This window comes from Salminus brasiliensis, chromosome 5 (assembly GCF_030463535.1).
Source record: "Salminus brasiliensis chromosome 5, fSalBra1.hap2, whole genome shotgun sequence".
Lineage (NCBI taxonomy): Eukaryota > Metazoa > Chordata > Actinopteri > Characiformes > Bryconidae > Salminus > Salminus brasiliensis.
The window spans coordinates 5,412,878-5,439,725 of NC_132882.1; the positions used below are offsets into that span (position 1 = coordinate 5,412,878).

Consider the following 26,848-nt stretch of genomic DNA (forward strand, 5'->3'; position numbering starts at 1 on the left):
TTTGAGATTTTTTTGTTGGGTGAGCGTACAAAAGGTCAAAGAATGCACAGTCTGGTCCAAGCTGATTCTCCTTCTTTAGCTTTAGCCAAGGTCATGAACCAGGGCCAATAGGGAATAGAGATAGCAGTGTGGCAGAAGTGCAAGGCCATATGTTAAGCAATATTAGGGAATTGGGGAGAGCTCTGAAAACTCTGAGAACTGAAGTTCAGGTGCTTTCACCTTGTACTAGAAGGCCAAACCCCCTTCTTTGACACTTTGACCTCCCTTGGTGCTACAGAAGCTATCTAGAAGAGGGTCTCCTCATATGTGAACCATTTAACAAGATAAAGAACTACATGTGCATCCAAATGCTCCACCGAGGTGTCAGGATTCTATATAGATCCATTATCTTTACCAAAGAACCCTTGAAGAACCCCTTGTAGGCACATTTCCCCCCATTTAGATCTAACTGAAGCAGCAAAATAGCCCTGGGGTAGCTGATTTGAGCTCAGTTGCTGTTAATTAGAGAGTTTACAGTGTGTACACAGCAGTTTTACCTGTGTGTGTGTGTGTGTGTGTGTGTGTTTCATGCCTGTCTCCGGCCATCCTTCCATTGCTCAGGCTTCCTGTGCTTTGGCTCTGGTGCAGGGCGAAAGTGGAGTGTGTGAGTTTGAGTGATCACCCCGCTCACTCAGACTCTGTAGTCACTCAGCCGTGGGACGAGCGCCGGAGCTCCAGCTTACAGAGCTGCCAAACAAAGCCCACAGCGCCGAGCCCACACTTCACTTCATCTGCCCAAAAACTCTCCCAGCCCTGAAACAGATGGCGAGCCAGCGTCTGAAGAAGTCAATAAGTGTTTTGTCACAATCTTAAAAACTTTTGTATCCTCAGAATGGCAGATGTACAATCAGCCAAAACATTAAAACCAGATAAACACTGAATCTAAGAGATATTTCGCCCAGACCCCAACCGTGATGTTCTGGATGACTGACGACCATCAATCTGACCACTACAAATCTAAAACTGCTCTGGATCAGGAGAGAGAAGCTGGTTAGCATTAGCTTAGTTAGCAGGATAACAGTCTCCTCAGCACAGAACACATTCAGGTCTGTCTGACTGAAACCCCACTTATAGACGTCTAGACGAGAACGTCTCGAGCGACTGCTGACTAATGATCGAGCTAGCTCAACTAGCTCAGCTAGAGTCTCAGACGGCCCAGAGCAGCTGCTGCTGACTAACTGCTGACCCCGACACGAGTGCTGACCATTAAACTGGTGTCTGAGAGCCAAGTCGAGCGACTGGTGACTGGAGAAATGAGAGACCGGTTCTGCTGGGTTTTGGACTCGTAGCCGGCTGTCTAGGCCTTAGATGAGTTAGCTAGCAGGCAAAACCCCACAGCACAGGCCGTGCTCCAGCTACCTGAGGCTCAGATCACACCTGTTTAGAGGATTAAGCCTCATATCTGAGAGCGCAGAGACGAGGGAATGGTCTTAGGAGTGTTTTCTACTGTGTTCAGCCAAGACTGGTTCATGAGACAGGTTTCCACCTGTTTTCAGAGCGTGACCTCACCACTTTGTGGTGCCAGTTAGTCCCACAGCACCCATGTCTCCTAAATACACATGGTGGAATGAGCTTATTTGGCCATTACTAGAACAGAAATTTGACACATTAGACACATGGACATTTTCGAAACACCACAGTATACAGAATTACCGTTATACCGCCCAGGCCTATTTGCAGTCTGTCAGAATGACCCCTTCCTTGCATATCAGCCATACAGAGCATTATAAGCAATTCATATGTAGCCAATAAAAACCCACATTAGCATTTTTTTCATGATCAATGTTGTGGAATTTTTCCCTAAGCGCTCATTCGTCCTGCAGCTGTGTGCGAGGGTGGTGGTGAATGCCATGCATTTGCTTTTGCTGTTGCTGCACGTCACTAACAGCACTCGGGCCATTCATCTTCATTCACAGAGAGCCAGTTCATCTGCTCCATCACAGACAGCCCAGCAGCAGCAGCTGGCCTCGGCCATATTAAAATACTTGTCAGCAGAAAAGAGCATAATTGCCTGATGGTGGCTGAATCACATCTTGGATGTTGGTCTGAATGACCACCCAGAGTGTAGGGCTCTATTCCCCACCTCTTGTGAGCAGTACAATGCTAAGCTAATTGTAGGGACTATTGATTCATTGCTTGTTTTGCATAGCACCCCCCCCCCCTCTCAAAGCACCAGCAGTAAACCCCAAGGACGGAAAGCAATGTCAAACGCATCGATGCAGCCGACAGTACCTCACAAAAACGTGTGTTATCAGCTCTGTTGAGGCCGTGTTTAACAAGATTGAGCCGTAACGATCAGTTCTTAACTGTTTTTTCATTTGTTTGTTTGGTTGGTTGGTTGGTTGCATCATTGCAGTCTTACAGATAAACGGTGGTCTGACAGGCTTCTAATAAAAGGCCTCAAACAGAAAACTGGGGAAGATTAATTGAACGCTGCATCTACAGCAGGGAACCATCCGTTTGTTTACCTCACGGCTGGCACAGACTCACCCTCAACGCTGAAAGAATTAAACCTGTCCATCCCTATAATTACCATAACTGGCGGTTAGCCAGACTGCTCTCAGAGGAGAGCCCAGAACGCTAATAGATGTTTTTGTGAATGACCTTCTTTATCCAAAGACAAATTGGGTGCGAATCTGTGTCCGTTACAGATAGCAGATGAAGTCATACCGGGGCACGGTGTCTAGACGATCGATATTAAAACTGACAGCGTGTTTCAGTGTTTTACCACAACAACTACAACAACTACACCAACTACAACTCCCCTCAAGTGCTTTTACACCCAAGCCTGAAATCCATCCCATTTCAATATCAAGTGTTTTTACACTCTCCAAACCATAAAATGAAATCCGGTGATCTGGGAATGTCCTGGCACTCCCTGGGTGTCCATCCCTCGCTGGCTTCAGATACAGGCTGAAGAAACATATCTGTCAAGGCCTATTATTCTGGCCATGGGTTATCTGGTTCTCATGGTCCACTACCCATGTGGGGCCTGTATGGGTAGCCCAACTAGGAACCAGCAAGATTTGACCATGGGTTCCATGTTGACACCACATATGGAATGGATGCCCATTGAGGTCCCACCAGGGTCAATGAGAGGACCAGGAGGGACCAAGTTTAGTCTATGGGCCCCACTCTTTCAAGCCCACCCTCGTAAGCCCCACATATGCATATTGGCTGAGTTTATGTCCAAATGTTTGTGGACACCCCTTCTAATGGATGTATTTAGCTACTTTACATTGCACCCATTGATGACACAGATGTGCAAATGCACACACACAGCTACAGTCCCTATAGAGAAGTATGGCCAATAGAATAGGACTCCTGAACCTATTGGCCTCCATGCTGTCTAATGCCAGGCGTGGGCTAGTAGAGGGGTATAATGCCCCCCATCATTAAGCTGTGTTCTCTGGAATGATGGATGAGTTGGGAGATGGAGATGAGGTAGTTTGGTGAACATCCAACATCCTGACCTCACTAAGGTTCTTTCTGCTGAATGCAATCAAATTCTCACAGCAGTGCTCCCAAATCTAGTAGAAAGAGTGACTCCAACAAATACAGGACAAAGTCTTTTTTAAGACCCTTGATTTTTCGGATGAAACAATAAATAAGCAGGTGTCCCAGTACTTTTGGGCTTATAGTGTACCTGCCCAGGGGTGGATATATTAGGCAGCAAGTGAACAGTCAGTTCTGAAGGTGATGTGTTGAAAGCAGGGACAGTGAAAGCCGGATGACTGGGTCATCTCCAGAACATCAGGTCTTGTGGAGTGTTCCCAGTATGCAGTTGTCAGTACCAACCAAAAAGTGCTCCATGGAAGGACCACGGTTGGACTGGCTACAGGGCAAAACCATCAAAGGTGATTGATGAGATCCATGAAGGTCCCACCTTAAAACTTACAGGACTTTAAGGATCTGCTGCCAACAGATTCAGGTGTTGGGTATCTTCTAGTCTTGTTCATACTCAATATTTAACTGGACATTGGTCCCTGTTGAGAAGACACAGTTGCTTAGGCAACCCTTTGGGCCCACTGGGGAGCTTCAGCATTCACACTACAAATACAATATGTCCAGGTGCTTATGGTGATTTGAGAAATTGGACCACGACCCCAGACTGGCAGTGGTCTGCTTTCTCAGTGTGAGCGCTTGTTGGTTTAAGCCTGTGCTACAGCTTTGTCAGTCAAAAGTGCTTCATCCACACACTCAAGGGACGTCCCGTTGTCCCAAACTGCACCTCAAACAGTACCCTGGTCCCTAAGTAGGTGCAGTTCTGACACACACTGTGAATTTTCTAATATCTGGGACACAGTTGACTGGCTTGCAGTTTGCAATTGAGTGTACCACACTGTCATTTCCTATATTTTCTGTATAGGAGTATTTCCATATACTATGGTCTGTCTCCAGCATTTGGACTGTGTCTGAAACTGGAGGTAGCTGCAGCTGACTTGATGCCTTGTTGTCCACTCTGTCTCAGAAGGCAGCGTAGTGAGGAAAGTCTCTGTAACCGAATAATGAAGGGAACAATATGTCCTGACGTTGCTGAGATTATGACGGCTCACCACTGGATATGAGTGTTTAGCTGTGGTATCATTAGCTATTAGCATTTTCGCCCCCAAAATAGAAGACCACATCACTGAGCTTTAATTCAGATCCTTTCTGAACACTACCACTTTGCCAGAGGTCATGAGTTCGAATCCCAAGCCATGCTGCTTTGCCATCAGTGGCCGGATTCCTAGAGAGCACAATGGTGCTCTTTTATCTCATTACTCTTAAACCATGTGGGCCGGCAAAAAGAGGCATGTGTCCTTACTCTCCTAGTGTCAGAGTTAGAACGGGTGGGTTAATTGGCAGTGTCTGGATGAGGGTGATGAGCTGCTCTCCAGTATCAACAACATCATATTCTCCTCAAGCCATCATCACATTGGACCTTTTTTTTATCAGCTTTGACTAGAGCTTTCACTAGTGGGTGGGATTTATGTCCATTTGGGGGGTGTAAACAGTTTAAGGGTTTTGAAATTGGCTTGTTTTACAGCTCTGTTCTGCTGGAAGTTCTTTTGAAGGAGGAACAGCAGTGTTTGAGGTTCACAGTTGGTCACGTCCATCTACTGAACTCTCATTATTCAGCTTTTCCTAGATAAATACAGTCTAGGACATCTGTACAGACTTTAGATTGGCTGCTTTTCTTGGTGAAAATTGCAGGCTATGCATCACTAAATGTGGATGTCTGGGATATCAGGGCTTAATTTAATGCGGTAAAAGGAAAATGCTAAGAGGTGGACGTTGCCTAGCGGCTGAGACCACGCTGAATGCGGACTGAGGTTTGCCCACCTTCATTAAAATCAGTGGTTTCATTGTTTTATTGGACATTACATGATCTAGTGTGTGGTGTCCTTAAAGTAGTATTTTGTAAGAAATTGTATTTTTGTGTTGCTTGTGGGCTCCCCCTACAGTTGTGGAGTATAATTCCCTTTTACTCCACTGTAGTAAATACAAGTCAAGCTTTGAGCGCCCCCTCATAGACAGCTGTACACGTGCATTTACTGACAATCAGTGTGCTCCAGAAGCTTGATCTGAAGGTAGAGCAGCATGTGGGCTGAGGTGGTAGAGTAACACTACAGGATTTTACACTAATATGACTCTATGGGTTACGCAGTGTTACACAGCAGCAGTTCTGGAGAGAGCTTCTCCTCCTGCAGCTCCACCACCAAACCTCCATAGTGCAGTAGCAGCAGCAGCGTTCCGGCCCGGAGTGGGAATGACGGAGACGCCGTTCTCCCCCTGTTCCAGTCAGTGCAGGAGCATCAGCATGATCCTGAAGCTGCTGTTTTGAGGTGATTTAAGTGTCTCCAAACTTATGACTGAGAGCATATGAGCGCTAAATGCCTTGTCTCTAGTGCTTGGAATTCTCAACCCGTCCACGGTCATCACAGCTATGACCAGATGTAGCAATTAGAGTGAGCGTGTCTTTTGCAGCTAACGGCGTTTGTCAGTGGATCAGAGGAGCTGTCTTTGTTAAAGTGTAGCCTCCAGCCCTCTCTGTGAGGCCTGCCGCTAAGACCACTCTTTCCCTTAATTGGCTGTATGGATTACGCTGCGCCGATGATTTTACATGGGAAATGCTTTGAAGACTTAAACACACATGCCCCGAGGCCTTCCTCTGCATTCACGCTCGGCTCAGGTCGACCTGGAAGCGCACCGCCGAAGAGGAAATCAAATATGCTAAAGGAAGGGCTGAGTCAGAGTCACGCGCACGGCTGTGTTTACATGGAGTTTTAATGTCATCTGAGGATTATAACCGAGGCGGTGGGCTCTCGCTGATCTGCAGTAAAGGCTAATGATGATAATGACGGCGAGGGTGCAGCTGATCTAGCCATGCTCCGCCCACAACTGCATGCTTTCATAGCAACCGTTACCAGATTGGATAAGCATTACAGAGCGCTGGCGTTACAAACATGCCATTTAACCCAGCTAGAGACCTGAGCACAACCAATATCACTAAATATATAAACATAAATACCAATAAGCCATAACATTAAAACCACTGACAGGTGAAAGCCATAGATTTTCTGGACAATCACCTGTCAAGGGGTGGATATATTAGGCAGCAAGTGAACAGTCAGTTCTTGAAGGTGATGGAGGTGGTGAAGCAAGAAGAATGGGCAAGTATAAGAATCACCAAACTGTGAGGTTCTAGACGTTGACTGGGACAGAACATCTCCAAAACGTCAGGCATCAGTATGCAATGATTAGCACCTACCAAAAGTGCTCCAAGGAAGGACAACCAAAGGACGGCTAATGCGCATTGATGTGATCATGGAGGCTCCAGGACTGAAAGGAGCTGCTGTAATGACCTGGTGCCAGATGCACTATATGGACAAAAGTATTGGGACACCTGCTCATTCCATCTTTCTTCCAAAATCAAAGATTTAAAAAACATCTTCGCTATCAATGGAAGGTTTTCTGTAAGGGGGCAGTGTCTGCTGCGGCCGTCCAGCAGAGGGCGACTGCAGCGAGGCACTGTTACCCAAGGGAACTCCAATCCCCAGAGGTCCTAAGGGTTAATCAATGCCAATCAGACACACCTGGTGGTCACAGCATTTAAGGCTGTGACAAACGGCACTCCTCTGTAGCACCTTTGTAGAGGGGTGACCGGTACGGTACAGAGATGTGAAAGAAAGAGAAGACTTAACTGTCTCTACTGTCCAGGGAAGAAGGCTTTCTGCTAGATTTTGGAGGAGCATTGATGTGAGTATTTGATTGCATGTAGTGACAAGGGCATTAAATGATCACCACCCTACCTCAGTCCCCAACTCAAGAAATGTATTGCCAATACAATAGGACTCTCTACAGGAGCAGATAAACATGACCCTATTGGCACCATGCTGCCTAATAAAGCCACGTGAGGGCTAGTAGAGGGGTATAAAGCCCCCTAGCATTGAGGAGCTGTGGAGCAGTGGAAGAACTGTCTTCTCTGGAATGATGGATGGTGCTCCACCCAAATCTTTTGGGATGAGGTGGGGTGGTGCTCATCATCCAACATCCTGACCTCACTAACGCTTTTGTTGCTGAATGCAATCAAATCCTCACAGCAATTCTCCTCCAAAATTTAGTAGAAAGCTTTCTTCCCTGGACAGTAGAGACTTTAGTTACTCCAGCAAAAGCAGGAGAAACTCCTTAATACCCTTGGTTTTAGTAGAAACACTGAATAAACTGGTGTCCCAATACTTTTGTCCTTTTAGTATTTTTCTCGGCTGCTGGTTTAACCTTGCCGTTTCCTTGAAGGTCATTAATTTCTTTCTTTCTATCGCTTAGAGAAAGGTGAAGAGCACTGAGGTTGTTTCTGCACCACCCAAGGGGTTCATGTTTGTTCCAGACCCGTACCGTAATGACCGGGGTCAGTTCTGCTGGTGCGCCCTCCCTGGGCATGTCCAGTGTTTGACCCTGGACCCTTCGAACCAGACTGACCTGAGTGAGGCCTGTCAGCTAGATAAATCACTAACTCTAATAACCAGGCACCCAGCGAGGGTCCAGAAAGCAGGCGCAGCAGCGTGCGCTATTTTTAGCCGCGTTTAGAAGCCCACCCCCCGTTGTTTCATATAACACTTTGAAAATAGATCCACATCACAGCCTTATTGTTTTCCTCTCCCAGAGGTACGCTCGCTGCCTGTGCCGGCGTGTCCTCCATAGCAGGCATCCGGCGCTCATGACAGGAAGTGTAAAGTGTATTAGACATGATGAAGAAGCATGAGTTCAGGAAATGTTAATAACAGGGTTTTTTTTATAGCACGGATCAATATAGGAGCATTCGGCTGAACCCACATGCAGAAGGTTGTGTTTCACGGTGGTCTTATGTAAAGCACACTATATCCAGTCAGCATGGACTGTGGATTCTGTAGCTACTGTATAAGCCCACCTATTTCACATTTACAGTGAAATCCTCAAGCTGTACACCTGGTCACTTCATACGTCTTGAGTATCAGGAGAATATCTGGATAAGGCCAAACACTCAAACTAAGGTGGTCTGAGACAGTACAACCAACACCCCTCCCAGTACAACCAACAACCCTCCCAGTACGATCAAAACACAAGTAATAATGGCTGGGCAGCAAGAGAACTTGCATAATCCATCCCACACAGTAATTTCTAATTATTATTATTTATTTTTTAATAAAAAAAATCTCCCAATTATCCATCCCCAATTGCACAATCCACTCGTCAGTACTCTCCCACCTCACATGTAAAGGTCTGACACATGCCTCCTCCATCGCCTCTTTTCACACTGCTACCGATGCCACATGCAACACCACCAGGCAACCAGTACACTCAGAGGAGCGTGGCGGGGACCCCCCCTTTTGGCTAGCAGACACCCACGCCAGCCAGCATCACAATGATTACTGTTACCCAGAGAGAGCAGACCAATTGTGCTCTCTCAGGCTCCGGATGCCGATGGCAGACAGCATGACTCGAAGATCGGGTTCAATCCTTGGGCCCTCGGAGCCCCATGTGGCTAAACTCTTTATCCAGAGGCAATCCAGATACTAGTCCCATGAAGTGACCCAGTGTGAAGGAGGCTTAGCTGGATGTATACGCAAAATTCGCTTTCAAGTCTGACTGTCTGGTGTCTTTCTGAGGTCAAATTGTCCTCTTTTTAGTTCAACTTAATTGTCATTTTACTAATCCAGGGTTGTACAGTAGAACGGAAACCACTTAGGCTCAGTCTGTAGGACAATAGCATGATTTAAGCTGCAAACTAAATGACTATACTAATAAGTAAACAGTAGTAAGTGTGTATTCCAGCGATTACAACTGGGTGTGCATATTAATGAGCGCACAGTGTGTTTAGGTGTAGCATGTTTGATAGACTAGGTTTAATGGTATTAGTAAAGAGCAGAGTGAGGAGTGCAAGTAATGAGTACAGCAGCTAGTGCTCAGGTAGGGTTGTAGGTAGACCATGGTATGAATATGGTGTGATGGCTATTAAGCCCCGGTATTAATCCCACCAATTTCTTACTATTTTCAGAGTTAAAAAGCCAGACAATCAATTGATTATTAGAGAAATCAATCAACAGATCAAGCCATAATCTGATTTGGATGCAAACACCCAAGCAGTAACGACCATCATGGAATTTCGTTGTGCAGGAACCGCAAAGGAGTCGTTCTCACAGGAGACGGTTTTTATCCATGCGATAAAAGCAGTCACATGACCGAATGAATGACCAATCATGAAAGCTTCCACATCTGCAGTGGACTAGAAGTGAACCCCAGACCATCGATTTCTGGAGATGGGTGTGCTGGACAGCTCCTGGGCTTAAAACCAGCTTAGGGGACCAAATGGTGGACCTGGGTCCAGAAAAAAAAGCTCTAGTGCAGAAACACCCTAAATCAGATCCGAGCAGCTACAGGAACACCGTAGAGTAGCGTATGCTACCCGGACCTGTGTGTTCGCTTGGACTTTGGGTTTGGGAGTGAAAGCAGTGTGTTCAGAGAGAGAGATTTCAGAGCTGTTGTTCTGGGCTCCTGTGTGTATGTGTGCTGAGGCTGGAGTGACAGGGCTGTGGAGAACCCTGCTGGGGTGACAGCGTGATACCCTCAGTTAAAACCCTTTCTTTCAGGCTCGCAGTCGGGTTATCGGGCCAATTAACTCAACACACACACAAGCACACATATACTGACAGGCAGCTGCCACAGCTGTGTCTCCAACATAAACAGCAGAGATGTGGAGGGGAGCAGGTGGCTACATGTCTCTGTATGATTTATAGTTAGTCCAATTAAGTCGATTTCACTTTGAGCAGTGAGTCACTTATCGCTAGCTACATGCTACTCCACATTATCAGCATCGGCAGCCTGGCCCTGCTTTCTTCTCTCCCACGTTTGTTGCTTTTGGTTGTGTGGAGAGGTGCGTAGAGGAGCCTGACCTACTAAAGTCAGAGTCATTGGAATAACAGCTGCTAGGAACTTGTGTGGGAGTGAAATAATAAAGAGAAAAAGTCCAAAACCTTCTTCTAGAACTGCAGTGGAGCTCTGAGGAGGCCTATCAGCATAGAGTGGATCTATCAGCATGAGAACTGCTGTTTGTTGGAGTCTGTATTCATCTGTTTTTGGACCATTTTGGTGTAAAATACAAGGATAAACCTCATAATTGAGAGATCTGAGCAATTGAAGAACAGTGGAGATGCTGGACCAACACACTTGAATTGCACAATTGAATTAGCATCACATGCAAGGTGTTATTGGTAACTCTTTATTTGGTGTGTTGCTCTTATTAACATCTCAACAACATCTCAGTGATACAGCAGCATCTTTTGGTAGGTACTGGCCACTGCATACCGGGAACACCCCTCAAGACCTGCCTGAGATGTTCTGACCCAGTTGTCTAGCCATCAAAATGTGGTTCTTGTCAAGTGTCTCAGATTCTTACACTTGCCCAGTTTACCTGCTTCAACACCTCCATCACCTTCAAGAACTGACTGTTCACTTGCTGCCTAATTTATGTAGATCACCCCTTGACAAGTTCCATTGTAACCAGATAAGCAGTGTTTTTTCATTTCTACTGCTAGTGGTATTAATGTTATGGCAGATTGGTGTTCCCAGGATGTTTCTGGGGTTCTTTAATGAGTAATGTTATGGTACTTATTCACATGCAGCCCTAAGTTTGTCCTGAACTGACCGTTCACCTTCACAGGTGCCACTGGGACCAGATAATCAATGTTATTCATCTGATGGTTTTAATGTTTAGCTGATTGATGTATGTAAATGAGATGCACGTTTTTATATATGGGCTGAATGGACTTTCAACTACATCAAAATCAGTAGATGTGTCTCGCTACAATCATCAGCAGCTATTTAACCCTGCTGCTTTGCAGCTACAGGCCTGAAGAGGATTGATTCATTCCTTTGGTCTTGGCTTTTTTGGCTCAATCCGAGCACCTCTCCCTTTTCTCCCTCTTTCCCTCTTTCTGATGAAAGGGAGGCAGAGGATTAAAAGTGTCAAGCTCTAGAGCCTGTGCATTCATCCTGCATACTCCTCAAATGCTAGACTGTTTGTCATCCAAGGAACTGGAAGCACTTGGAAACACCTGTGCCAGGGCTGGAAAAGTTCTGGAGGGCTGGAATTCTGTACAGTATTGTGGTCTACCTGCCCAGGCAGGGAAAAGTTCCCTTCTGAAAAATCCAGCTCAAGACCTGCTTTTGATGGTAGATGGTTTCGGATAGTCTGAGCTGGTCAAGGTGGTGGGAGAGCTGGTCATCCGAGTGAAAACATAACCTATACTGATGAGCTAGTTGGTTACCCAGCTCTTGACCAGCAAAGTGCATAATGCATTTGATTTTGGTCATGCTGGTAATGCTGGTTGTCAAGCTTGGTGATGCTGGTGATTCTGGTTGCTGGCTTAGTCAGATGGTCATGCTGGTCATCCAGCTTGGTATTCGCCTGGTCATGCTGGTCGTTTAGCTTGGTGATGCTGGTTTACCAGTTTAGACATACTGGTCATGCTTGTAGACCAGCTTACTCTTGCTGTTTAACCAGCTGCTCAACTAACTAGGTTGGCAATGCTGGTCATGCTGGTCAACCAGCTTGGTAGTCGTCTGGTCATGCTGGTCGTTCATCTTGGTGATGCTGGTCATTGGCTTAGTCAGATGGTCAAGCTGGTCGACCAGCTTGGTAGTTGCGTGGTCATACTGGTTTTTAGCTTGGTCATGCTGGTCGACCAGCTTGGTGAAGCTGGTCATGCTGGTTGAACAGCTTGGTGATACTAATCATGCTGGTCAATCAGCTTGGTAGTCGCCTGGTCATGCTGTTCGTTTAGCTTGGTGATGCTGGTTTACCAGTTTAGACATACTGGTCATGCTTGTAGACCAGCTTACTCTTGCTGTTCAACCAGCTGCTCAACTAACTAGCTTGGCAATGCTGGTCATGCTGGTCAACCAGCTTGGTAGTCAGCTGGTCATGCTGGTGCGTTTAGCTTGGTGATGCTGGTCATGCTGGTTGAACAGCTTGGTGATACTGCTCATGCTGGCCAACCAGCTTAGTCATGCTGGTCGACCAGCTTGGTGGTCGGCTGGTCATGCTGGTCGACCAGCTTGGTAGTCGGCTGGTCATGCTGGTTTAACCTTTTAGACATACAGGTCATGCTTGTAGACCAGCTTACTCTTCCTGTTCAACCAGCTGCTCAACTAACTTGGTGATGCTGGTCAACCAGCTTGGCGACGCTAATTATGCTGGTTGACCTGCTTGGTCAAGTTTGGTCATATTGGTTGTTTTTAGCTTGATCAGGTTGACCATGCTGGTAGACCAGCTAAACCACATCAGCTCAAATGAAAGCCTACCCTATGCTGGTGCAACACTTGCACAGTAAAGTAGGATGCAGTGAGTAGAGTGGCATATAGAGTTTGCCTGTAGTGATTCTTAGTTTAGTTCTAGAGAGCTCCTATTCTGCAGGGTTCAATCAACACCTCTTTAATTAGGCAGCTACTGTACATCCGTCTGTTATAGGATAACGATCAGGCGTTTATGACTTCTTAAAATCGGGAAATTCTTTAGGGCAGTTAGTAAACATTAACAACTACATCGTACATATTTTGTGTTTTTACCAAATTGCTTCTTCTGAAATGCTTGAATGATTAACCCCCTCTGAACAAGAGCGTTCGTCACACTGAATTAGCTACACTGAAAGTGCCATTTAATTTTATAGTGATTTGTACTGCAGTCTGCACTCCTGATGTAATAGGAATATACTGAAAGTGTTTTAATCATTATTAAATTCGGTCTTGAGAGGAGCCCCATTGAGTGGGCTGATAGTTTCCATCTCATAACTCTTCCTCTGTGTGAATAGTAAGTAGACTATTATCTCCCAAACCCCATGAGCAAGGCTGTTCTCCTACGGCTGTCTGGCGCGCCACATGAGCGCCCAGCCATCAGCCCGGAGACGCTGGAGAGCTAGAAATAGAGCTGGAAATAGGCCTCTCCTCCACTTTTAAAAAGTGAATCTCTGTTGAGCATCCTAGAGTTTGGTCCTTTATTAAGGGACATTGCCCTTCCTCAAACATGTCGTCTGGCCTCATGCAGAACCCTCGGGGCCTGCTAGAGTGTGGAGGCCTGTGGCCGGTCAGTGACCAGACAGTTCTGTGTCTAACACCATTCTCACCATGATCTTCCTGGTTTCCAGGTTTCAACAGCAAACCAAATCCAACACCCCCTATCCCACCAATCTTCTGAAGGCCTTAATTGGTTGGTTCTACAACACAGTGGAGCAGTAGATGGTTCTAGCATTTCCGTAATGGCTCTAGCAGAAATTGCGATGGGGGAACAAAATCTGTAATACCGGATCCATAAACTCGTCTTATTGAATAACACCGTCTCGATATCCATACTGAACCGCACTGTTGATAACGTACATATGCTAATTTGTCCGCAGGATGAGTTTCTGGGGCTGTGTCCCAATTCTCAAACTTTACTTTGAGAACAAACTTTACTGTTCAGACGAAGCGTCCATTTCTATATGGGGCAGTGGTGGCTAAGCGTTTAGAGCTCGGGGCTATTGATGCCAGGGTTGTGGGTTCGATACCTGGGAAAGCTCTGCAAGCTGCCACTGTTGGGCATTGCTCAAGGGCCCCAACCAGATTTGGTTTAGAAATGGACCGGACCTCTATTCACACTTACTCTGACCATTTCTTTATGGGGCAGTGGTGGCTGAGCGTTTAGAGCTCTGGGCTATTGATGCCAGGGTTGTGGGTTCGATACCTGGGAAAGCTCGGCAAGCTGCCACAGATTGGGTTTAGAAACGGACCGGATCTCTATTCACACTTACTCTGACGAACCGCACTAACAGAGCAGTCACACCAGGGCTAGTTTTAATCCACCCAAAGCTGACCAGTAGAAACACACCCTTAATTTGATACCTTTTGTTGTAAATACACTTGAGTAGCCTTAAATGAAAGAAATTTGTAGAATTGGTTTATTAGAGTAAACCCGAGAACCCAAGTATACAAGTAAACACAAAGGCCCGGCCTTAAGCTTACACATAGTTTCAACATGAGCTAAACTAAACGTACACAACGTTTATACTGTATAATGTATAATATAGGTCTGGTGGGATATAGCTGTAACTGTACCATGTGCACTGCAGGGGTATCTGACCTCCTTCTGTCAAACCAGAGCGTCTGATTGAATACGGAGCATAAGGAAGGCACGTTTAGGCTACAAGTGCTGCAGCTTTAGCTTTCCTCTAATCACCAGTGGCTTCTCGCCATGGTTCTGGGTGCTGCTCACTGATTTCAAATGGGCTGCAGAGACTTGAGCTCTATGTGAAACTGTTTGATCTTTTAATTGGCGAGAGACTCCTGTGAAGTTCTCCTACCATCGGAGCTTCCACTGCTTATATCCACTCTGCATTCTTTCAAACATGGTGTTAGCGCTGTCCCTCGGGACATCGGTGGGGGGGGGGGGGTGTCTCAGAATTCTACTGCAGTGCTGTTTGCCTTTGCTGTGATCAGTTAACATGCATTGATCAGCTCTGTCCTTACATTTTTCTTCTTATCTCTCTATGTCTCTGTCTCTGTCTCTCTCTCTGTCTTCCAGTGCCTGCCCATCCCAGGACACGGCTTCGTGCTGGACAAATATAAATGCCAGTGCAAAAGTGACTTCTACCACCCAAGCAGAGTAGCCATCAATGGCCATAAGCGTAAGTTCTCAGACAGACTTGCTGGGTCTGGACTAGCTTTGCTAACGTCACTGTGCTACCTCCTGATCAGCCTGGCCAGCTCATGCTGGTTGACCAACAGAGGGTATGTTTTTGTTTGAGGTTGATGGACTAGCTTGACCACGCTGGTCTGCCACTAATTTGACCAAAGTAGTTAAAGTAACCTGTATGACCAGCTTGATGACTCAAATGAAAACATACACTATGCAAGCCAAGAGCTAGGCTCACAAACTACACTATATGGACAAAGGTATTGGGACACCTGCTCATTTAATGTTTCTCCTGAAATCAAGGGTATTAAAAGAGTTTCTCCAACTTTTATTGGAGTAACTAAAGTCTCTACTGTCCAGGGAAGAAGGCTTTCTACTAGAATTTGGAGGAGGAGCATTGCTGTGAGGATTTGATTGCATTCAGTGACAAGAGCATTGGTGAGGTCAGGATGTTGGATAATGATCACCAGCCCAACTCATCCCAAAAGTATTGGATAGAGCACAATCATCCATCATTCCAGAGAACACAATTCTTCCATTGCTCCACAGCTCAATGCTGGGGGGCTTTATCCCCCCTCTAGCCCATGCCTGGCATTAGGCAGCATGGTGCCTATAGGTTCATGTTTATCAACTTCTGAGCGTCACATTTTATTAGCAATATTGTTTAAGGACTAGACAAGTTACATCAGCAATCGGTGCAACTTAAAATAGCTGAATGCATTTATTAGAGGGGGTGTCCACAAACATTTGGACATATAGTCTGTTGTATAGGACATAAAGTGACCATTGTAGAATGGTCTAGAATGGACCTAGGCCATAAATACAAGCCCATCCAGGACAATGGTCAGCGGAAACACTACACCAAAGAGCCATAAGTATGTGGACCCCTGTTCATCCAGCATTGATTAGGAATTTGTCCTCCTTGGCTGTTGTACCTCTACTCCTCTGGAAAGGCCTTAAACTAGATGATGGAACATTGCCATGAGGATTTGATTGCATTGAGAGTATTAGTGAGGTCAGGTTCTGCTTTCCCAACTCATCACAAAAACACTGGATAGAGCTCAATCATCCTAGAGATGTAGTTTCACTGCTTCACAGTCCAGTGTTGAGAGAGAGAGAGAGAGAGAGAGAGAGAGAGAGAGAGAGAGAGATAGAGAGAGAGATAGAGAGAGAGACTGCATAGAGTACCATCTCTTTTTATGCCGCAGGGAAAACCATGATCAGCTGGAATGTTAGATAATAGATACAACCCCAAGCCTATCCAGAACAATGGTCATCTGAAACACTACACCAAAGAGCCATAAGTATGTGGACACCTGCTCATCCAACATTGATTAGAAATTTGTCCCCCTTGGCTGTTGTACAGCCTCTTCTCCTCTGGAAAGGCCTTAAACTAGATGATAAAACCTTGCCATGAGGATTTGATTGCATTCAGAGCATTAGTGAGGTCAAGTCTAGCCAGTCCAGCTCAACCCAAATATATTAGATGGAGCTCCATCATGCTGAGAACACAGTCCTACTGCTCCACGACCCAATGCTTGGGGGTGGGGGGCTTTAAACCACTCTACCCCACACTTTGCATGGTGAGCATGGTGAACTAAGGCATCCCATTTTATTAGCAGTGCTGAACTCCAGAAACGGATGCACCTTAAAGTGGCAGAGTTCACCAGTTAGAAGGGGCGTCTGGATACTTCTGGACATATAGAGTGGGCTCTCTCTAATGCTTGATGCGGTGGATTTCAGTGCTTGACCTTATACAGCAGATAGCTGTAGATCTCAGCATTGCCTTAACCCGAAGCCTCCAAACGCTTTGACAGGTGTCTTCCACACCTTTTTTGATTCATGACTTAACATCCCCTCAGTCCAACCAGTCGGACAACCTGGAAACGAGAGGTGTGAATGTAGGTAGTGATGAAGTGAGAAGATGTGGACTGTGGGAGTGAAGCGGAAGCCGCCGCCGCTGCTGCTGCATCAAACTGACGGCACAGATGGTGTGTCCACACTCTCTCACTGAGTCCAGCTCATCCAGCATCTAGTCAGGCAGCACAGGGCACGTCCAGACAACTCTAAAAGAGAGTGTGGTAGCACCTTTTTTAACGGTATGGTTTGATAGGACCCAACCTGTGTTAAAACTGTTGCCACTGATATTCCAGTACTTGCTAATTACTATAGCAGATGTTGGCTGATTGTATAGATAGGGTAACACGTGCTCACTTGCTCTTTACCCCATTGTTCCAGGTTTCTTCAGCACTCCTCTGCACCTAACATCTGAATGTAATGTTTATTTTCTTTACCCCGGCCAAACAAAAAATGGTTTGCACTATTGACCCCTGTCCGGCCCCGGACACGAGGACTCGATTTCTGCTGTTTATTCAGAAAGGGAAATTAAAATGTCTAAATTATGACTTGACAGAACAGAACATCTCCTGCTTTTAATGATACTGCATCGGTGTCAGCGCTGATACTGGCCCTTACACACAGTATCAGTATCGGCAATAGAGAGCACCGATACCATGAAGCTCACTGACGCCCTAATTTTTAATTTTCCATAGTTTTTTTTTTTTAGTGAATTTTACTATGAAACCAAACATTTAAACAACCAGTAAAATCCAGTCATAACTAGTTATTGCCATAAAACAGACACTGCTAAACCTAAATGGACTCTTAACTATCTGCCACTTTTAATATCATCACTATTAACTATCATTACTCTGACCATCACTGCCATGACTACATTAAGTTCTACTACACCATAATTATTATGTTATGATTATGAATATGTTGCACACCTGAGCACCGGACCAGCCCCTCCGTACTTGATGGCGATGGTCAAAAGCCGATCCGCACCAAGAGCCCTTCCAGCTTCAAGTACGGCTCGGCTCGACCCGCCATCCTTTAAGATCCACGGAAGACGAGCGTCCAGACTTTTTTCTGTCCTGCACCGAAGTGGTGGAACGAACTTCCCCTGGGTGTCCGAACAGCAGAGTCCAACGCTCGCTGTCTTCAAACCCAGACTGAAGACCCTCCTCTTCTGAGAGTACTCAGGCGAAGAGAAGAGTACTATGGTCTCCATATTGACTTGTGTTTAGTAGAGTCTAAGATTAGAGGAGCTCTGAATTTCTAGTCTATTTAAACTAGCTGAGGTTTTTCTTGGGTAAATAATGAGTTCTGATTAGAGGAGGACGGGTCGGGTCCCCCTTATGAGTCTTGATTCCTCCCAAGGTTTCCTTCTTCCAGCTCTGAGGGAATTTTTCCTTGCCACTGTCGCTGCTGGCTGCTCACTGGGGGTCTTAAGTTTTCATATCTTTTTATGTAATTTATGTATTTATGAAATCTGCTGCAGAAGCTCGTCCTGTTTCTAAACCGGTGTTTTTTCACGGCTCTGAAATGTGGATTTAACCAGCAGTTAAAGCTGTTTGCTGAAGCTGAGTCAGATTTTGCTTCCCTACCTGCTCGTGTTTCTGCACTGTGGCCATTTTTATTATTTCAGCTCTGAAGCTTTTCTAATGTGCCGTTCCTCAACCAGTAAACTCTGTTCCTTCAAGATTATTAGATCAAAATAGTACCACCTATAAAAAGTAGAACACTAAATATCATATCAATATAAAAGGATTTAGAGCCGTCTATCCAGGATTTCCGTCAGAGCTGGTATCTGTATCGGTACTTGGTATCGGCAGATACTTGAAAAGCTGCTCTCGGTATCGGAAGGGAAGAAGGGGTATCAGTGCAGCTCTAGTTTGTTTAGCTGTTCTCTCATTATAAGTGTTCCCAAATCAAATATTGACACTTAAACATTAAGCTTAAGTACCCTTAAAATAACATAGCCCTTAAAGCAGCTGTGGTCTCAGCCCAGGGAGAGGCTGAGTCACATGACTGGAGGACTGTGCGGAGCTCAGAGGCGCATACACAGATGGCGATGCAAGTCAACCCAAATATGTTATTTACACTTAAGTGCACCAAATACACCCAAAGCACTGCCTCGCTAAACCTGGGGCTCTAGTATGAGTCTGTGGTGGCTCTCGCGCCATGGCTGGGAGGCTGGCATCCTCTCTACTGGCTCTCGCTGCTTAGCCGGGAGACTAGTGCCCTCTCTACCGGCTCTCGATACGTAGCCAGGAGGTTAATGCCCTCTCTACTGGCTCTCACCACTTAGCCAGGAGGCTAGTGCCCACTCTACTGTCTTCTGCTATTTAGCCAGAAGGCTAACATCCAGTCTACTGGCTCTCGCTTCTTAGCTGGGAGGTTAAAGGCCTTCCTACTGGCTCTCACTACTTAGCCAGATGGCTACCATCCTGTCTACTGGCTCTCGCTTCTTAGCTGGGAGGCTAGTGCCCTCTCTATTGGCTCTCGCTACTTAGCCGGGAGGCTAGTGCCCTCTCTATTGGCTCTCGCTACTTAGCCGGGAGACTAGTGCCCTCTCTATTGGCTCTCGCTACTTAGCCGGGAGACTAGTGCCCTCTCTATTGGCTCTCGCTACTTAGCCAGGAGACTAGTGCCCACTCTACTGGCTCTCGCTACTTAGCCAGGAGACTAGTGCCCTCTCTATTGGCTCTCGCTACTTAGCCGGGAGACTAGTGCCCTCTCTATTGGCTCTCGCTACTTAGCCAGGAGACTAGTGCCCACTCTACTGGCTCTCGCTACTTAGCCGGGAGACTAGTGCCCTCTCTATTGGCTCTCGCTACTTAGCCGGGAGACTAGTGCCCTCTCTACTGGCTCTCACCACTTAGCTGGGAGACTAGTGCGTTATGGAAATAGCGGGAGGCTTACGTCCTCTCTACTGTCTTCTGATACTTTGAGAGGAAGATTAACATTAATCTCTACTGATATAGCTACTTAGGAGAGGGTAGTGCTCTCTACTGCCTCTACGTACAGAGCAGGAGCCTCAACGTCCTCTCTATTGGCCTCTCTGTACTTAGCAGGAGGTTAACGGCCTCCCTACTGGCTCTCACTTCTTAGACAGAAGGCTAACATCCTGTCTACTGGCTCTCGCTTCCCCTTACAGTTGGGAAGTGTAATTCACATTTTAACCCTTTAAGAACACTCTGTACACACACATTTCTGGACAAGCTGAGAGCTCCAGAAGCTGAACACACACACACACACAACACACGCAAGGGAACTAGGGGCAGTGAACACACACGCACCCAGAGCGATGGGCAGCCAAATCCAGGGCCCGGGGAGCAGAGAGGGTGAATGGCCTTGCTCAAGGACCCAACAGTGGCAGCTTGCTGAGCCCAAAGAGCCACGCTGCCCAAACAAGTACCCAATAAAGGACCCAATAAGGGAAAATAAGTATGACATCACTGCTGTTAAGAAGCACAAATTCTACATGTAAATGTCAAATGATTCATTCGGACAAGTGATTCATTCAGACAAGTGATTCATTAATCAAAACTGATTATTATGAATAAATAAATTGGTGTTTCTCTCTTTTCCTGACAAAATCATATTTGCTCTTCAAACAGGGAAGACGGGGAACTCTCAGGATCCTGACGGCCTTCCATATGATGCAGACTCCCCCAGGCACTGCCTGCCCTGTCAGAAGGGTTGTGCTTACTGCAAAGATGACACACCTTGTGTTGACCGTGGAGACAGCTACCTGAGCATCACTGTGCTGTCCTTCCAGGGCGTCTGCATGCTGCTGGACTTCATCAGCATGGTGCTGGTTTACCATTTCCGCAGGAACAAGGTGAGGCTATTAGACAGCCAGATGCTAGACCACTGTTCTAAAGCAAAATAAACAGAAAGGATACGGTATGACCATCATACAGCAACACTGAAACTGATACTGTAATAATGAGATACTTTAACAAAACACACAATATGGACAAAAGTATTGGGACACCTGCTCGTTCGTCGCTTCTTCTAAAAGCAAGGGTATTAAAAAGAGAAAAAAGAGGGAATTTTGGAGGAGCATTGCTGTGAGGATTTGATTGCATTCAGCGACAAGAGTCTTAGTAAGGTCAGGATGTGGATGATCTCCATTCCACCTCATCTTACACTCCCCAGCTCATCCCAAAAGTATTGGATGGAGCTCCACCACCCATCATTCCAGAGAACACAGTTCTTCCACTGCTCCACAGCTCAATGCCTTATACCCCTCTACTAGCCCACGTCTGGCATTAGGCAGCATGCTGCCAATAGGTTCATGATGTTTATCTGCTCCTGGAGAGAGTCCTATTCTATTTGCAGTACTTCTCTACAGGGACTAGAAAAGCTGTATATGTGTGTCAGCAGTGGGTGCAACTTAAAGTAGTTAAATGCGTTCTTTAGAAGGGGTGTCCACATACATTTGGACATGTGGTGTACGTTTATTCTGTAACACAGAAAGCGATATGCTGTGAGAGTCATTCAGTCATTTAATTAAAAAGAAAGGAGGAGCTTACCAGCAGTGTTGCGAGAGGGAGGGAGAGAGAGGGAGGGAGGGAGGGAGGGAGAGAGAGGGAGAGAGAGGGAGAGAGAGGGAGGGAGGGAGGGAGGGAGGGAGAGAGAGGGAGAGGGAGGGAGGGAGGGAGAGAGAGGGAGAGGGAGGGAGTTCAAGTCAGGCCTCCTGGCTGAGAGAGTTTATTTAACTGTAGTGAAAAGGTGCTTTCTATGGTATTCCTCCATGCATTTCTTTATAAATAGAGCTGGATCCTTTCGAGCGCAAACAAACACGCACACACACACACACACACACACACACACACACACACACACACACACACACACAATAAAGCCTCTGCTTGTCTGCCTCCAAAGAAAAGACAGCCCCTCAAATCTGCTTCGCCATGCACCAGAAAGTCTCCTTTGAGCTTATATGGTCTTTTGAACTGCGACTGAAAAGATGAACACACACACGCACACACACACACATATAAAGTGTATATATGCACAGCATACAATATGTACAGTCTTATGCAAAAGTTTGGCCGCCTCTGGTCACTGAACAAATTCATACACTGACTGAGCCCACAGAGCAGATCAGCACCCAAGCCTGTGTTCTTCTGACCAACATCTCACTCTGTCCCCTGACTTTGTTTATTTGGGTTTATTCTAATGTTATATAGAGTTAATTACAGGTAGACACTCTCACTGACCACTGACTTTATGTTTATTTGGGTTTATTCTAATGTTATATAGAGTTAATTACAGGTAGACACTCTCACTGACCACTGACTTTGTTTATTTGGGTTTATTCTAATGTTATATAGAGTTAATTACAGGTAGACACTCTCACTGACCACTGACTTTATGTTTATTTGGGTTTATTCTAATGTTATATAGAGTTAATTACAGGTAGACACTCTCACTGACCACTGACTTTATGTTTATTTGGGTTCATTTTAATGTTATATAGAGTTAATTACAGGTAGACATTCTCACTGACCACTGGCTTTATGTTTATTTGGGTTTATTCTAATGTTATATAGAGTTAATTACAGGTAGACACTCTCACTGACCACTGACTTTATGTTTATTTGGGTTTATTCTAATGTTATATAGAGTTAATTACAGGTAGGCACTCTCACTGACCACTGACTTTATGTTTATTTGGGTTTATTCTAATGTTATATAGAGTTAATTACAGGTAGACACTCTCACTGACCACTGACTTTATGTTTATCTGGGTTTATTTTAATGTTATATAGAGTTAATTACAGGTAGACATTCTCACTGACCACTGGCTTTATGTTTATTTGGGTTTATTCTAATGTTATATAGAGTTAATTACAGGTAAACATACTGGTGTAGAGTTTTAAACAGTCGGTCTAGTTGTTTAGTCTGTTTGCAGCATTGTTGATGAATCCTATGAGAGATGAGATGGTCCAGGGTAGAGGGCCTTTAAGTGGTTTAGTGGTTTGTTGCTTTAAGAACACCACTTGCTGCAGTCGTCGGTGCAGGTCAGTGGCTGACATAATGATTCCATTAGATATAGAATGACCTCTTCCTGTAAGACATTAGACCGTAAAACTTCTCCACACCTTTAATGTTTGATGAGTGTCCTTTGCTTTTGCTGATAATGTTGTTTAGTATAACGGTCCTCATGAGGTTACGGCTGTATCTCACTCTCTGGCAGGATGAGTGTTTCAGTTCAGTAGGCTTATCCTTGGCCTTTACACACTGACCCGCACCTACTTGGACGTCCTGCTGGCAAATGCAACACCTAAAGTACAGCTTAAGTCTGCACATTCACTGAACTCATTAAAGGCTTTTTTTTCATAATCTGGGGATTATGAGATTGAATGTGTGTCTTTGGAACAGTGCGATCTGCTGATCTCACCCCGGAGTGTCTAGAGAGTGCATGAGAGCAGTGTTGACTCAGCACTCAGTGTATTGGTTTGACCCATAATAATGATGTCAGTAGGGTCAAATGCTATGTTTCATAGAAAAGCCCTCACATAACTATGAAAATAAATGTAGCCTAGCCAAAGAAATGGCTATAGCCATCACATAACCATAAAAATAAATATTGCATGGCCATAGAAATGGATGTTGCCATCATTAAACAATGGAAATGGGTGAAGCATGGCCATAGAAATGGCTGTATGCATTACATAACCATGAAAATAAGTGTCAGTCTCAGCCATAGAAACGGCTATAGCTTTTGCTCTAGCAATGGAAATGGCTGTAGCTTAGCTATAGAAATAGCTGTAGTCCTCACTACACTACTAACCATGGAAATAAGTATTGCATGGCCCAAAAAATGGGGTGTAGCCATCATTTAGCAATCACAATAGGTGTTGCTTAGTCATAGAAATGACTGTAGCATTCACATAATAGGAATGGGTGTAGCCTAGCCATAGAAATGGGTGTAGCCATCATTTAACCTTGGAAATGGGTGAAGCATGGCCATAGAAATGGCTGTAGCCCTCACATAACAATGGAAATGGGTGTAGCTTAGCCAAAGAATTTGCTATAGTTGTCACATAACCATGAAAATAAGTATTGCATGGCCATAGAAATGGATGTTGCCATCACATAACAATGGAAATGGGAATACCGTAGCCATAGAAATGGCTGCAGTCCTCACATAACCATGGAAATGGGTGAAGCATGGCCATAGAAATGGCTGTAGTCCTCACATAACCATGAAAATAAGTATTGCATGGCCATAGATATGACTGTAGCCCTCACATAACCATGGAAATGGGTGTATCTTAGCTATAGAAATGGCTGTAGCCCTCACATAACCATAGCAATGGCTGTAGCCCTCACATAACCATGGAAATGGGTGTAGCTTAGCTATAGAAATGACTGCAGCCCTCACATAGCAATGGAAATGGGTGTAGCTTAGCCAAAGAAATTGCTGTAGTTGTCACATAACCATGAAAATAAGTATTGCATGACGATAGAAATGGATGTTGCCATCATTAAACAATGGAAATGGGTTTTATGTGGCCGTAGAAATGACTGTAACCCTCTCATAACCATGGGAATGAGTATTTCATGGCCGTATAAATTGACATAGCCATCATTTAACCATAGAAATGGGTGTAGGCCATATTACCTTTAACTTTCTACCATCCAGATTGTGACAGCTGCTTTATTTAGCGTCTGATTCTGAGTAGTGGTCACCAGTAGAAGCTTCACTGATGCCTGCTGTTGGACTATAGTGGCTCATGTTTATAGAGAATGTGTGTAAAGCCAGATTTCCTGGAGCTGACATTTCTATTCAGACTATAAATATGTGGGTGTTGTGTGTTTCGCTAGTGCCAGCACTCTAATTCCTTAAGGATGCAGTTTGGGTGCGGGCGGCGTCTGAGAAAGATCTGCGGAGACGTCGGACGAAGCCTAACTGAGGCGGACAGATTTCAGATTGGACATTTTGTTTCCATTTCAGCCCTTGATGTCGGCGCTCCTATGGGCCGTTTGATTGCAGAGCAGCTGGCAGGTCTTGGACACCTGTTACCACTGAAACGAAATGTTCTCATTTCTCTTCTTCTGAAGGGGGGAAAATCTACCGTAGCGATAGATGAGGGGAGGAGAAGCGTTACAGGAAAAGCTTTATCTCTCCCTGAAATACGCCCGAGTTCTCAGCCAGAATCCCGAGTCTAGTGCTCGGTGTTTATTTTTGATGCCATTTTCTCGTGGATATTGGAGCGCGGCTACGCAACATGGAAATCTATTCACGTCCACCGTTGCTTGCCCTGGAGTTGCTTCTGCTCAATCATATTATTCAGGAGCTCTGGCATAAAAGAGAGAGAAAGCGCTCGGCGCAGAATGCTCTATTCACAGAGAAGGCATTAGCCTGTGGAGCGTAGAAGTGATTCAGCTCTAATGTTCCAGCTGCATTAGGAGTGCATTAGGAGGAGTGGTGTAGGGGGAACACGGCGATGTGCAGGCAGATGCCCAGGCCTCCCTTCTATGTAGATCAGCCTCTTCGTCTTTCTTTAATGGCGCTCTAAAATGAGTCGTGAGTTTGCTGGCGGTCATGCTGTCCCCGTATATAACGTTCTTGATTAGGCCCCTGCTTCCACCCCGAATCACACACTAAAGCAATGGAGGACATTCTTATTGAAGTATATGAGAAATATCTACGTCAAATTTCAACAATTATCTTTAAAAATGTTTTACTTTCTCTTCTTTTTAAATTCCATCCATATTTTCACCCAATTCCTCCCCAGTTTGGGGCGCCAGTTACCCAGTTACGTGTGTCATCTACCCACGCTGGAGAGAGCAAGGCCAGTTGTGCTGTCTCGGGCCTCGGCTGCCGATGGCTAGCAGCATGGCAGGGATTCGAACCAGTGATCATAGTGACAGCACCTTTGTTACCACAGTCTACTATAAATCATAGTATAATTCTCTGTATGTTTTTGTTCATATATGTATAATGAACCATAGAGAGCAGCTCAGCCTCCAAATGTCAGACCACGTAAAGTTACAGAGCGGGGTCGGGGTCAGAGTGCAGAAAAGTCTCCAACTGACTCAATAACTGCAGCAGAGCTCCAGACCTGCTGCTGCTATTAGAGCTTAGAGCAAAGGGGGACCAGCTCCATATTAACGCCTATGGGTTTAGAATGGGATTGTAGGTGTCCCAATACTTTTGTATACTATTCTAATGAAATTGTTGCTAGCTGTTCTATTCCTGATTGCTGTATTAATTTCTATATACATATATTTACTGCATCTGCCTGACACTCTTATCCAGAGTTTTAACCAAGGACATTAGCCCCAGAGGTGTCAAGTAATGAAGTACCAATACTTCATTATCTTACTTAAGTAGAAATGTTGGTTATCTAAACTTTACTGGAGTAATTATTCATTTTTTCAGATTTTTTACTTCTACTCCTCACATTTTCACCCAATTATCTGAACTTTCTCCTCCTTACATTTTAAAAACAGCCTCGTTCCTCCTATTTCATTCCCCTTAGTTTTCATTCCGGCTCGTCATCAATAAAAACCCTCTACAGATAAATCTCTCCATCCGGAAAGTGTGAGTCTGATCCTGATTGGATGAGAAGTATAAACAGACTCCATTCTGACTCCCTATTGGTTTATAAGAGATCCATCACACCTGCACACGTCCCGTCACTCTCCAGCGAGCTCACAGCAGACGTCTGTAGTCTAGTATGAAGACTGTGTCCGTGGCAGAGACTCAAGAGAGCTGCAGTGAAACGTCCCGACTGAGCCCCACATTTACAT

At 45.3% G+C, this 26,848-nt stretch overlaps 1 protein-coding gene across 2 annotated transcripts in view; it reads left to right on the forward strand.

The window, feature by feature from the left end:
• The window catches only part of gpr158a (G protein-coupled receptor 158a), a 125,470-nt gene that overhangs the window by 35,805 nt on the left and 62,817 nt on the right, over positions 1–26,848 (forward strand). For both annotated transcript variants that reach the window (XM_072679293.1, XM_072679294.1), the window contains exons 3-4: positions 15,113–15,215; positions 20,689–20,912. In XM_072679293.1, the coding sequence (XP_072535394.1) occupies positions 15,113–15,215; positions 20,689–20,912 (327 nt within the window). The remainder of the gene's footprint in view (positions 1–15,112; positions 15,216–20,688; positions 20,913–26,848) is intronic.